At 36.2% G+C, this 13163-nt stretch overlaps 1 protein-coding gene across 4 annotated transcripts in view; it reads left to right on the plus strand.

The window, feature by feature from the left end:
- DGKH (diacylglycerol kinase eta) overlaps nt 1–11562 on the plus strand; it is a 173250-nt gene extending 161688 nt beyond the window's left edge. For all 4 annotated transcript variants that reach the window (XM_027472310.3, XM_072032522.1, XM_072032523.1 and 1 more), the window contains one exon: nt 958–11562. In XM_027472310.3, the coding sequence (XP_027328111.3) occupies nt 958–1047 (90 nt within the window). In that variant the 3' untranslated portion in view covers nt 1048–11562. The remainder of the gene's footprint in view (nt 1–957) is intronic.
- Nucleotides 11563–13163: the final 1601 nt, after the last annotated feature.

Raw genomic sequence — 13163 nt, forward strand, 5'->3', positions numbered from 1 at the left:
TTCCACCAAACTGAGATGAAAATTCATTAGTGCAGTTGGGGATCATTAGCACAGCTGGGCATCCCATTCTGCTCCTCTGACCATTGGACCAGTAAAAATTGAAAAAGGATGTTGTTAAAGCTGTTATTAATGCTGGAAGAGTTTTGCTGCAAAAATTTATTGTCTGTTGTCACTCATACAGAGATGGGTTCAAAAAAAAACAATATTAGAAATTTTTCAACTGATATGATTGCTTCAGTGGTGGCTACAAAGAGATTTGCATTTCTGCTTTTTATATTTTCCTTTGGGATGTGACTGTCATCTCTCTGAGAATATTTATCCCAGCTCTCTAGTTATCATGGATATCCACATTAGGAGACTGAACCTTTTTAGAATGAAAACCAAACGCTTAGGTTTTCTATTGCTCTCTAAAGGGAAGTTGTCCTACATGCTGGTAGATGTCATTTCCACTTTCCGTGGAGAAACTGGGGATGTGTTGCTTGTTGATTAAGACAGGCATCATAGGGCCACAGATCAAGTGACATTGCTGGACAGCTCTAATCCATCACATCCTACTGAGCATTTGATTGCTATATTAGAGAGGAGGGGGAGATTGTTCTTTTTCTTCAGAAACTGTGAAAGGATATGTACTTAGAAGTCAAGCAAAAGATGTTTTTGAAAGATATTGCAGTGCTTTGGGTTATGATTGTTGCAGGTAAGTATTTTTCCATCTGCCAGACAGAGATTCATTGTATGCTCTAAGCATTTGTTTTTGTTGGATTGTTTTTGTTAAGCAACACTTGCTAGTGCCATAGAATCTTTTCCAGTTAATGTTGATTGCAGTTAGCACATTTCTAGACATCTGTTGCATGGCTAGATCGTAATTGTTGACTTTGTTTCATTTTTGTAAATAAACTTTCTTCTTTTTCTTTTTTTCTCTCTCTCTCTTTTTTTTTTTTTTCTTATTAATTTCTGTAGGACCTGGGGATAACGAAAGTGGGTCATATGAAGCGAATTCTCCAGGGAATTAAAGAGCTCAGCAAGAACACCCCTTTGTCTGACGTGTAATTATGCTGGTACTCTCCTGAGAGAGAGAGGGAAAGTTGCTGGAGAAGCAGAGCTGTTGCAGGCACTTAGCTGTCTTTGTATACTGTATGGAAGAATAAGCACTGGTGTATTTGTACAGGCTAGTGTCTCTGAATGCTTGTATGGTGAAGAGCTTGTTGCAAGAGCATAAAAGGATTTGTGCCAAAAAAAAAAAAAAAAGGAAAAAAAAAAAAGGAAAAAAAGGAAAAGGTTACACGTTCCATGAAGGCATTTTCTTGGTGTTCAAATTTGGCCAGTTCAGATAAGCACATTTTGGTAAATCAGTTGGTTGACGGTGAACTGCACTGACTGGAAATATAACCGAGAAATGATCGCTTTGCTTACATGCAGCTCAGTATGCCTCTCTTTCCGACGCAGCAAGATGCCACCGTACAGCATGAGGTTGTCTGGTAGTCCTTTCCAGGCATGGCTTCCGTAAAACCTCCTGTGCAGGAGACTGAGAGGTGGCCGCTTTCGAGGTTCAACACGCGAGTCTAGCAGTGCCTCAGGTACCTCACGCTCACGGGCCACGGAGGACGGGGAAAGATACCTTGTTATACCATGAATGCAAACTATAATGCATGGTGTGCCTGCCTGAATTGTCTGTCGTTCCGTTGCATGACACTTCTGATACTTTAAACACTTGAACAACTTTTATATCGGTTTGAATGAGATTTAATTTATTACTACTTGAGTGTCCTTTTTTTGGTTTCAGGCACTTTTCTATTCTTCAGTGTTGTGTTATTCCTAAATGTGTTCTATGGCAAAGGATGTGTGGGTGTGGAAAATATAGCATTTGTGCCATATTCAGCAAATTATATGCATTATATATGATTGAAACACTGTACAGTTAGATTTTTAAATATACCATGTACAGAAGGTGTATCAGGTAACTAATTTATGAGTATTTTTGAAAGACCGGTACCTCACAAAAATATCAATTGGCTTCCTGCATGGAAAATTATAAAGAATTTTCTCATGGTGCATTTTAATGTAGTTATTCAGTTATCTTAAACATCTGTAGCTTATTTGAACTTGTATGAACTAATGGTTTTATTTATTCTATTGTTCTAAAAGCAGGTTGAAAGATTAATGAAAATTTTTATGGGAAAATTTAAAGTATTTATCATAAGGAAGAAAAGTGTTAAAATGTAGCATCTGATTTGATTTTTGTGGGGTAAAAGCTTTTACTCATTACTAATTTACTATTAATTTAAAAATTTCTATGTATGCATTTCTTTACAAAGGCATCAATTTGTTTCTTGTCAGCACTCCTACATCAGTAGATCATAAAAATAAATTAAAAAACTCTAAAGTTTTACACTATGCATGCAAAGATGAATCACGTGCAAGCCAATAATCTATGAGTGTAAACAGGTTAAAAAATGAAAACCATCTTTGTTTAGCAATTGCATTAGACTAGAGTTTATAAGGTTATTTAAAGTTTACTTAAACAAAACATAGCTTCATAATTGAATTTCCTGGTTAATTTCTCACAAAGTATTAATCCAGTAGAAAAATAATGTGCTTTATATTTTATATAAATATTAAATATATCTAGGGGTTAAGACACAAAAAAACTACTTAAATGTTTGAGATGAGATGATATTGCATCACATGCCAGAGAACTTGCCCAGAACCTGTCTCCTTGCTGTTCTGATCAACGTGGCATTCCCACCAGAGGAACACTTTGACTTAGGCTTCATCAAGTATATTTGTCAATTTTTACAGGTTAAGGAGTATGCTAATATGTATTTCTATTTTCCTAGTAGACAATAGAGTAAGGTTTCATTTGTTTGGTCAAAAGCTTTTCCCCATTTAAAGGGGACAACGTCAAGTACCGCATCCTGGTTTTGTCATCCTTTTCTCATGAGGATGATGGGAATCATCCCTTGGAAAATCAGATGTGTTCCCTTCATTGTTTTATCACCAGAGATGTTAAAAAGCAGTAAACCAGGCTTTGTTTATATCCAGTTATAGTACTATGTGCTCCAGCTGCTATAGGTTAAACTAGCACCACTCTGGCAGCTTTGTGGACATAATCGATTGTTCTGGTCAACAAACAAAAGTAAAGGGCTATGTTCCATTAGGTTTTCAGTAAAAAACAACACAAAAGCTGCTTGCCAAGTGACATTATTTTCATGCTGTTGTATTAAAAGCATATGTAAACAATGGAAAGTTATGCAAACAATGGAAAGATATATATTTTTAATGTACTTGACATTGACCCCTTTAATGATGTTCAGATGGCATCTGTCAAGTCTTCACAAGTTGTATTTCTTTTTTTCTCTCTCTCTTTTTTTTTTTTTTTTCCCTGTAAGCTGTGCTATATTTTAATGTGCAGCAGCATTCTAATATGTCAATGTTATGGTAGACTATGGAGTTAGTATTCCTGGTGAAGTCAAGGACGTAATTCATGAAAACTTTATTTGCTTTCCTGATTGTAGGATTCACTCTCTCCGCAACTTTCAGTCTTGCTATATGCAATGTGGTAAGATGGGCTATAGAGCAGGATGTCTTAAGTTAAGACAACACGATGATGGCTATAGAGGCCTAAATGAGTATATTAAAAAAACAGAGGTGCTTTTGGGCAGGGAGAATGACCAAGTTTTGTTTTGTAATGCGATTTTCTTATGACGCTCTTAGATTACCTCAGTATAGGACAACTTGTCTTTACAAAGTTCCATTTTTTTAAGTGACCACCAAAGAATTCAACTTTGATTGTCCTAAAGCAGAGGTTTTTTTTTAAATGTGCAAATAGAAAAAGTATTTTAAGCATTGGTTATGCTATTTTTAATAGCATGATCTGTATGCCCTGGGGAGCACGTTTTATGCAGCTCTATGCCTTAGAATAGTTTTGAATATCAATTCCAAATGCATTTGATAAGGAGGCTCAAAATATTTTATGGGATTTTGCTACCGAGGTCATGGGTTATAACAGTCTTCTGTGACGTGGCTTTTCTAAGGAAAGATTTTTGAACACAGTGTTAACTATCTCACAATTATTGCAGATTTCCAAGTATTGTTTTTTTCCTTAGTACTGTCAAAATCTCAGCTCCTAGAACTGAGGACATACATAGGATGTATGTTAGCAAAAAGAAATCTTTATAATTTAATCCTGATGTTTGAAGTGCTTTAAAGCATACTTCCTAATATTTCAATACAAATAAGATAAGCCAATTCCCTAGAAGTAGTTAATTTTCCAGAAAACTAGTTAATCCCAGTAGCTTTTGTGGAGCCTGCTTCAACATGCTAGATTCATGAAGACAAAAAAACACTGTATAGTGTTTACTGGATTAATTTTTCTTTTCCCAGTAGTGTGATATACTTAACCTGCATGGTCAGTCAGCATACCTTAAAATCTGTGAAGGCAATGCCAAGCAATCAACATTTTTTGAGTGGATGGTATTCATGTAGATTAATGTGCTATGCTTCAGAAAGTGGAAGAGAAGGCTTTTAAATGACAGTAAATTGCTTAGCACGTGTTTATGTTTTGTGATTTTCAAGTAGATTATTTTCCAGCTTGTGTTCAATTGTTGTAGCAGCCTCTGGTTTGGGTGATGCATGTATTGCCTTTGTAATACGTAACGCCTTTTTTTTTAGAAACTGAATGAAGTCAGGCAAGCTCATGGTTTTATTTATTTTCTTACAGGACCTTAAAGAAAAAACTTGTTCAAAAATATTTTTTTTTACTATGATGGCAACTACAAATTTTCTTTATGATACCTTTTTGTGTATTTCTCCCTAACCATTATTTTTTCTCCTAAATACATCTTTCTTTCAAAAAAAAAAAATATTTTAAACCTCTGGAAGAACAGTAAAAGATAAAGCATGTGATCAAAAACCTTCCCAGACAATTTAAATGCAGTATTTCTTTCTTTGGGACTGGAGTAAATATCCTTGGTCCTATAAATAATAAATAGAAAACACCTTTCTTTCTCCATCCCCACCCAAAGAAATTCAGACTGTAATGTTTATAATTGTAATTTACGTAAGAGGAATTGATTTTTTTTTTTATAATGGCCCATTTCATATATTTCCTTTTTTGTTGTTGGTGGTGGTTTTTGTTTGTTTGTTTTTGTAGAGAAATACAAAACCTGACAATTTTTACTTTTTAATTGAACTCAGTGATGTTTGTTCACTTAATGAAAATTCATTATGCCCTGATAATGCACAGATCTTGTTGCAAGGCTAAAATAATTAGTGTTTTTCATTGCATCTAGGCAGGAAACCTTCATATGTAATGGAAAAGTAATATTTAAACCAACTAGGAGAGGAAGTACAGCAGTGTTACTTTTAAAATAAATTTCAAACTACATGTTATACATAGATAATTTCACAAAGGACATATAAAAACAACAACACCAAATCCACAATGATTCCGTTTTGCCTGATGCTTGCTATTAATGATTGCATTACTAATATTTTCTCTGTTGTTCTATCTGTGCCCCTGAGTATTAAGTTCTTGAATACAAGTTTGAGAGTTGTGGTAACTAATAATTAGCAGTGTAAAGTGTATTTGTGAAAGTTAAAGTTGCAAGCAATGTATGTTGTTGAGGATAACTGAGCTGGAGCAATATATTTAGTGTACAACCAGGAAATCATCTTGTCACTTATGTCAGTGAGAGCCCCAGAAAATTGTATGAATTTTGCTTTTAGTTTTTCACCCCAACGTACCTCTTCACTGCAATGTCCTGAGTGTTGCATTTGTACCGTGGGCTCTCCCATTTTTTGATTGTTTTCATAGATTGTATGTTTCGTGGTATGAATTTCATATCATCAAGGTTTGATGCTGCTTATGCTAACTGCAAAGATTTGATGTTTGCAGGAACTGTACATGACTGTATTGCTGTCTTAGGTAAAAGGAGGAGTTTCTGATGACTCAAGGAAGCTGAAGAGTTTGGACAGGAGTTTAAACCTGTCTGCTGCCTCTTCAGAGCTGAATGATAGTGTCAGTAGGATTGATAAAGCATCATATGGTAATTATCAGTAGATGATCTTTACTGGTTGTATAAATTCGTGTATTTATATATAGAGCATAGTGTGGAACTTGATCTTTTCTATAAAAAGAAAAAAAAATTTTCTAGTTCTTTTCTACTACTGTTGCATTAGGTTTAATAGCTCTGTTAATGGTTAGCTTATGTACTTGAAATGCTCATTTCTGCCATACAGAAGCCCAGCCTGTTTCTCAGAAATTGTAATCCATTTGGAAACCACCTGGATTGTTCCAGGAGTATTCCTGCTGCCAGTTGGAGCTAATACCACCACTTGCAGTAACTTTTGTAGGCTTGAATTGATTGCCCATAATTTTATAACCAAAAAAATGCTTTTGAAAGGTGTTTTTTTTTTTTTTTTATAAATTATGTAGAACTAAACTCAAAACACAATCCTTTCATTATCTGTAAAAGTGTGTGGATATATATATATATATATATATATATATGTAACATATGTATGTATGTATATATATTAGCACTGTTAACACTTCAGCAAACTAGCAAAATGCTGGCAATTACAGACCTGAGAGTATTTCTGGACAAACTGTAATGAATTTAGCTTCAGTGCTTAAAGAGCTACCACCTTCAGAGCAGCCAAGAGAAAATGCATATATTTACATGGTAGAACGATAAAAATCTCTCTCAAATAGTTGAAGACCTTGTTTCCCAGTTGACACACACTTTTTATGTAAGCATTTGGATGGGATTTTGAGTTCATATTCATGTAACCTTTTGCTTATATTAGCAAGGGCAGAAGAAGCTGGTGTGTAATTTGTATTTAACACAGGTCGTGTCTGTACTCGTGTTCCCACACGGCTTCCCAGCTCCTGTGCCTGGATAACTTCCCAGCTGCTTGGCAAGATGAGACCCACGCACGTCTCCCCCAGTTTCCATTCAGAATAGCTGGACAGGCAGGCTAGGAAAGATCTGTAGGATGCTCCAGGAGGTCTCCTAACCAAGGCTTCAGGCCTCTAAGTCTCCTATAGCCATGGTAAGCTAAAATCCTCCAGGTTGTACTCTTGCAATTCCTGCCGAAAGCGTGATTTAGTTTGCCGTCTCGCTAACAATTAGCACTATCTACTTGAATGCCCTTTGAAAAAGAAGTGCTTGGGTAACTTCATCAACTGTGTCAGGTTTTTGAACCTACTAGAAATTATTATCGCTATTAGTAGAACAGGTATGCAAGTGACTATTCTACAGAACAAATACCTAGGAAAAATATTGTAGTATGATTGAAAGATTAGTGACAGGATTGAAAAGAAACTGAAAGTAAAATATGGTGCAAAGCTTAAAGCCATTTTATTTATTTATTTTTTAACAAAGACGTGCACAGTGCCCCAAATCCCTACTATGAACATCTGAAGGGAATTATCATTGTAAGTCCTACTTTTAATCAACTAGAAAAATAGGATTGGAAACTTTTTAGTTATTAATAACCTGACAATGACTGTAACAGGAAAAGGGTTATAGATAATACTATGTTTTTCTCCCTCCCTGCATTAGTTGCAGTAAGCTTGGCATGGGACTGCTTCTCATTGCAGCTGTGGTCAATTATTATGTGAATATAGAGGTTGAGGAAAACCCTTAGAAGCTGCTTGGTTTTGTCTCTTCTGTGAGGGAGAATACATGTGCTGACAAGATACGACACAGGGGGGTCTTAGTGAGATTTTTAAGATATCAGAGCTTCTTCTTGGATGATTTGTGAATGTTTATGATGAGTACATAGGTGTGGAGACACTCACCCAGAAGGTTTCCAGTGGCACTGTCCTCTCACGAGATGCCATCTCTCTCTATTGAAATAGGTATTTCAATATGCTTTAGGTTGTACCATAACTCACATACATATCAACTATCGTAATAAACAAATAGTGTCTTAAATACCAGTAAAATCCAGAATCTAAGTACGCACTTGCCTTATCGCTCTCCACTGATGGTTATTTTTTTCAGAATACATTCATTGGTATTCTTCGCTTGGGACGGGTAGAAAGTTTCTATAGGATGTCCAGAGCAGGTTATCTTTAAATCTGAATGTTATGGAATTGCTCTGGATGTTTTGGCATTTTCAAAAAGCTGATTTCTTCTAAGGGTATTTCAGAGGTGCTGAGAGAGGTCCTAGCACAACATGAGTGGTTTCTCTTATTGGCCAAGCTTGTCTCTTAGAGTAGTGTTCCAGCCAAGTCCAGTATTTAGTCAGTTCTGCAATAACATCCACTTACTTGCATGAATAAATGCATAAAGCACAGTGTAAATGTTGCTGGATGCATCTCATTCAGAGATGTGATACTATAGTTTTCTGCACAGCTCATATGTTTGGGTCTGAATGTATTTTGAAGCAAAAAGCTGAAATACACAATTTCTACATTTCGGCCTTTTTTTCTGCTTTCTCAATTAGGTGAAAATACCTAACATGGTTTGTACTGTTCTAGTCAGGTGGAAAAAAAATAAAAATCTCAGAATCAAAGGATAGTTTAGGTTGTAAAGGACCGGTGGAGATCATCTTGTTCAACCTGCATGCTCAGTAGCTTCTGCTGTTCGTTTCCCCTTGGTCATGCTTACCCCACAGGGAAATTCATTGCCTTTGCAAATATGCAGATTAAGGCCACAGACTGTTGGCACTTACACATGTGCTTGGCTTCAAACAGCACTTTAGTCCCCCCTCGAGATTGCTCGTGTACTTGAGTTTTAGCATTTACGTGTAAGCCTAGAAGAGATTTGGGTAGGTAGAAATTGTTCTTCACATGGAAGTCATCGTCAGACTGATCATTGGTAGACTGTTGAATGCCATACCTATGAATGTTGTTCTCTTGCCAGTATTTGCGTGTGCATGTGTGTATATATGCAGTACCTAGTTCGTAGTGTGTGTGCACACACACCTGTACATATATATGTATATATATGCCCTGGTTTTGCCCAATATAACGACGCCAACTTGTGTGTAGAGCCAAAACCTTAAATATATACAATGCTTGAGATGCTGCATTGTTTTTATTATAATATTTTTATATCAGATAAATTGCAGGATGTTTACAGATGCTTATTAATATTTAACTTATACAATGGAGTGGCAGGATGTTTATGATTGTTGTCAGCTAAAGAATTGTACAATATTCTGGGTGAAATTTTGGCTTTGTTGAAATCCTTGGCAAAACTCCTATTGATCTCACTGGGGCCAAGATTAAACCCCTCTGAATCTATTGTTTACTGGCTATTTTCCTACTGTGATTTTTTTTTTGAGTGACTGAAATGTATTTATTTATCCCAATGTGAAATCCGCAGTTGCTATTTGGATTTTTCTACAGAACCTGCAAGATACAACACAGGTGGGAATATATGCCTCATTGAATGTACAGACTTTTTTCATTGTTCTGGTCCTTGAATACGTCTAAGAAAATAGCTTCTAAAATAACTTTTGTAAGATTTAATATAGAATCTTCTAAAAATAGATCATTTTTCATATCTTCCTCCACAAAGTTGGCATGCAGTGTAGTAAGTGAAGATGAAGAATTATTTATACAGTTCACTTGGCTCTGCTGATCTGGAATGAAACATAAAGAACCTTGTCCAAAAGTACCTTACCTAAACAAACACATGAACAAAAAAAAACAACCCAACTTTATATAGTGTTTTAAACTTCTCATCAAGACATGGAGGTATCTTCAGAGCCAGTCTGTAGAATTATTCTTTTAATATTTCATGAGTGAATACAATTATGCAAATATTAAGTGGTAGGGTAAGTCATACATTGACATTAAAGAAAGCACTTACTAAGAGACAGAAGGATCAGTTCTTCTAGCACCAGGGAGGAAAAATATTGTAATGCAGTGCTTCCTAAATCCCCTTCCAGGGTATCTTTTAATTCTGTATGCTCTGAGTCTATTCTTCCTGTAAAGAGACAGAAGGCTGTGTAACAGCCTAATAAATACAAATTATTATTATTTTTTTTTTTCATCTGAGGCTAAAAATTTTGTTTTCAAACAACAGCTATTGTGCACTTTGAAATATATGTGTCTGGAAGAGGTAAGTTTGCATTCGTTGTAGGTAGCCATCCCGGGGATACAGTAGGACTTGCAAAATGAGATAGTTATCAACAATGTTATCAAATGTTATCAGAAGCTGAAGAATTAGGGAGCCAGCCTTATTCCCCCGTGAGGCTCTTTCTGAAGACATCTGTACGCAATGCCCACCACCCCTAGGCTTCTTTTGCTCTAATTTTTTTTAAGAAAGGATAATATTCCGATTCACACTCTTCCCCTTGCTAATAAGAAAGGAAGTATGCATGCTGGTTGAACTTTCCAGGATTTTGTCTCTGTTGGCTATAGAAACCTCAAAAGAATGATCAGCCATGGCTTACAAAGGATACACAGGGCTCTGCCTGAGCTCGCTGGTCTGCTAATGGGGATCTGATTGCAGATGTGAGGTACAAGCTCCCATTGTGCTCCCTCTGTGGTCAGTTTCCATGATTAGTGGGAGCAGGTGGGTGCCCAAGTGAGCAGACAGCTTTGCTTTTGCATGTGCATTGTCTTTCTGTAATTGTAATCAGGAATGGGGTTCAGGACTCAATGTTATTTGTCTGAAAGGCCATGACGAGTGCAGGATATAGGAGGAAATGAGGAGGCAAGGGCTGGAGGTCTGGGTTCTGCTTTTGGTTTCCTGCTGCTGAGTTGGTAGGACTGGGGGCAAGTCAGTTACCCTTGGTGTGCCTCGCTGCTTCTGCCGGGGGCAGGAAGGATGCTTACCAGCTTGAACAGCCTCTGAGACCTATAGATGAGTGGTGGTCTATGAGTGGCTAAGTTTTACTGACACTGTTGTATGTAGTATAAATAAATTAATTTGTCCGTAACACTGCAAAAAAATAAAAAAAAAAATTAAAAATTGTTTTTTCTGGTTTCAGTTCTGACTATTTAACGACCTACTACATGCTGGGTAGTCAGTTTTGAAGCTTAGCAATTGCTATAGTACTTACAATTACACACATAGTGGGCTCTGTTTGCTGCAGAAAAGAGTAAAACTTTAAACTGCCTGACAAAACTTGCCAATGAAGTATATCTAACAGAGCAGGGGTGTAACTTTTGGCTTTATTTACTTGTAATAATGGTAAGGAACAGTGAATTTTGTTTGTTTACATACTGTTTACAATGGCACAGTTTTATTTTTAATATATTAAAACAATTGAGGTATTTATTGCATATACTATTTTAAAGATGTTTTATGTGTTTTCACCTTTGGAATATATTGTTACATTTCCTTGTACAGATAATTTGGGTGGCTTTGTTAATATAGTTAGTAATTTTTATGACTACTAAGTGACCAGTTTTCCGTGCCTTTTTATTGTTGAATGCATGATTACATATTTATTATTGTATGGAAGTCACTGAGATGTGTATTTTTGTATTCTGCTGGAAGCAATGGTTGATTTTATTGTACATGATAAGAGATGCCTTCTATAATGGGCACTCATATGAGATCTTCCTTCTCAAATAAACAGAATACATTCGATGTATGTAAGTCCTTGAATTCTTTCTGTGTCTGGAAATTGATGGAGATCCTTCAACACCATTACACTGAATTTTAGATGTTATCCACTCAAAATGTGGGCTGGTAGCAATGTCATCAAATCTAAAACAAAATTCCCCACTGAAATCAATACAATATTAAGTTCTTGGCACACTGTAAGCCTTTGTAATTTAAAAGAAAACTCTGTATGCTAAAGCTAAATAAAATTTGGATGAATGACTATCAAGCATCATTTCTATTCAGTCTGCCACACATTGCACTAAAATTGTTTCAAATTGCAGGCTTTGAATGCAGCTTTTGAAAATCCTTTATATGGCTACGTGCGAGTCCCCATGTAACTAGTAAGTAGGTCACCGTGCATGTAGGTGTTTACATTTGCAGGGATCTTCCGCTAGGTCTTGCCGGCATACAGCGTATTAACTGTAAAAATAGATTTACACTTGCATCCATAGTAACAACAGTCGTTAAAACATAATATACATTTCTCCAAGGTCAGTGGCAGTAAAACAAACACATTTTTTCCTGGTAGTATATGCTGAACCTCTATAACTCCAACCCAGGTAAACAGTCACTGGAGCTGATTCCACGCCAAGAGCTGAAGACAGAGGGCAATTCTGCAGGCAACGATCATCTGCTGTGTTGTGGGTCAGTGAGCTACTAGGCTAGCACTTAACACAAGACGTGATGCGAAAGTAACTGCGATCAATGGCATATGCAGAAGACAATGTACAGTGTACGTGAGCTCCAGCCAGTTGATTAGGGAGCCAGGTTCCTGTTGTCCTGATGTGAACGTATACTTGAGAGGCATTTTTATGGATAACCTGTATTGTTTAAAGGTCAGAGATGGTGGTTTTAGCAACCAGTGAACTCCAGGTGCTTATAAATCTTGTACAAGCTTTGATCCTACTTTAATTTTGGGGGTGTTTTCTATGTATTCCATTTCTTTAATAAATCCTAAATGGTTGGTTGTAATAATCACAGCCATGGAATAGATAAGAGGCTCTATTAAGAAAAATAGCCAATGAGCTAAAGTAGGGGATGCTACTGGGGTGGCTCTGCAGTGTATGAGGAGACTGAACATGATGGTTCATTGACACCATGAATTCTCTAGAATTGCTTCTGGCAGTAACATGTAACACAAATAGGTTTCATGTAGTTCATCGTGTCTGTATGTTAGATTTAGGTGACTAAGAATTCAAAGGGTTTAAAAATGCGGTTTTGCTATAAATTTGGCATATGTACTTAAGGAATTTTTTAATTACATTAAAAAGATGATGGTTAAATGGATGAACTTCCTACCACAATGTATATTTTAGTCCTTGTGTTTAATCAATCTCTTAATGCCAATGACACTGAATACCTGATGATAAATTATTTGAAATTGGGCTTTTAACCCTCATGACAGAGTTTATTATAACCTGAAAACATGAGTTGATAGACATGTCAGAGTTTAAATCAATTTAAATCCTGAAGGCATGAAACCCCTAGAAGCAAATCTAATAGAATTCTTGCCTGGAAAATTTATCAAAAAGGGCCATATAGATGTCTTGTCTAAAATGTGAAATCAAATTTTAGAGATTCCCCTGA

Source organism: Anas platyrhynchos, chromosome 1 (genome assembly GCF_047663525.1).
Source record: "Anas platyrhynchos isolate ZD024472 breed Pekin duck chromosome 1, IASCAAS_PekinDuck_T2T, whole genome shotgun sequence".
Classification (NCBI taxonomy): domain Eukaryota; kingdom Metazoa; phylum Chordata; class Aves; order Anseriformes; family Anatidae; genus Anas; species Anas platyrhynchos.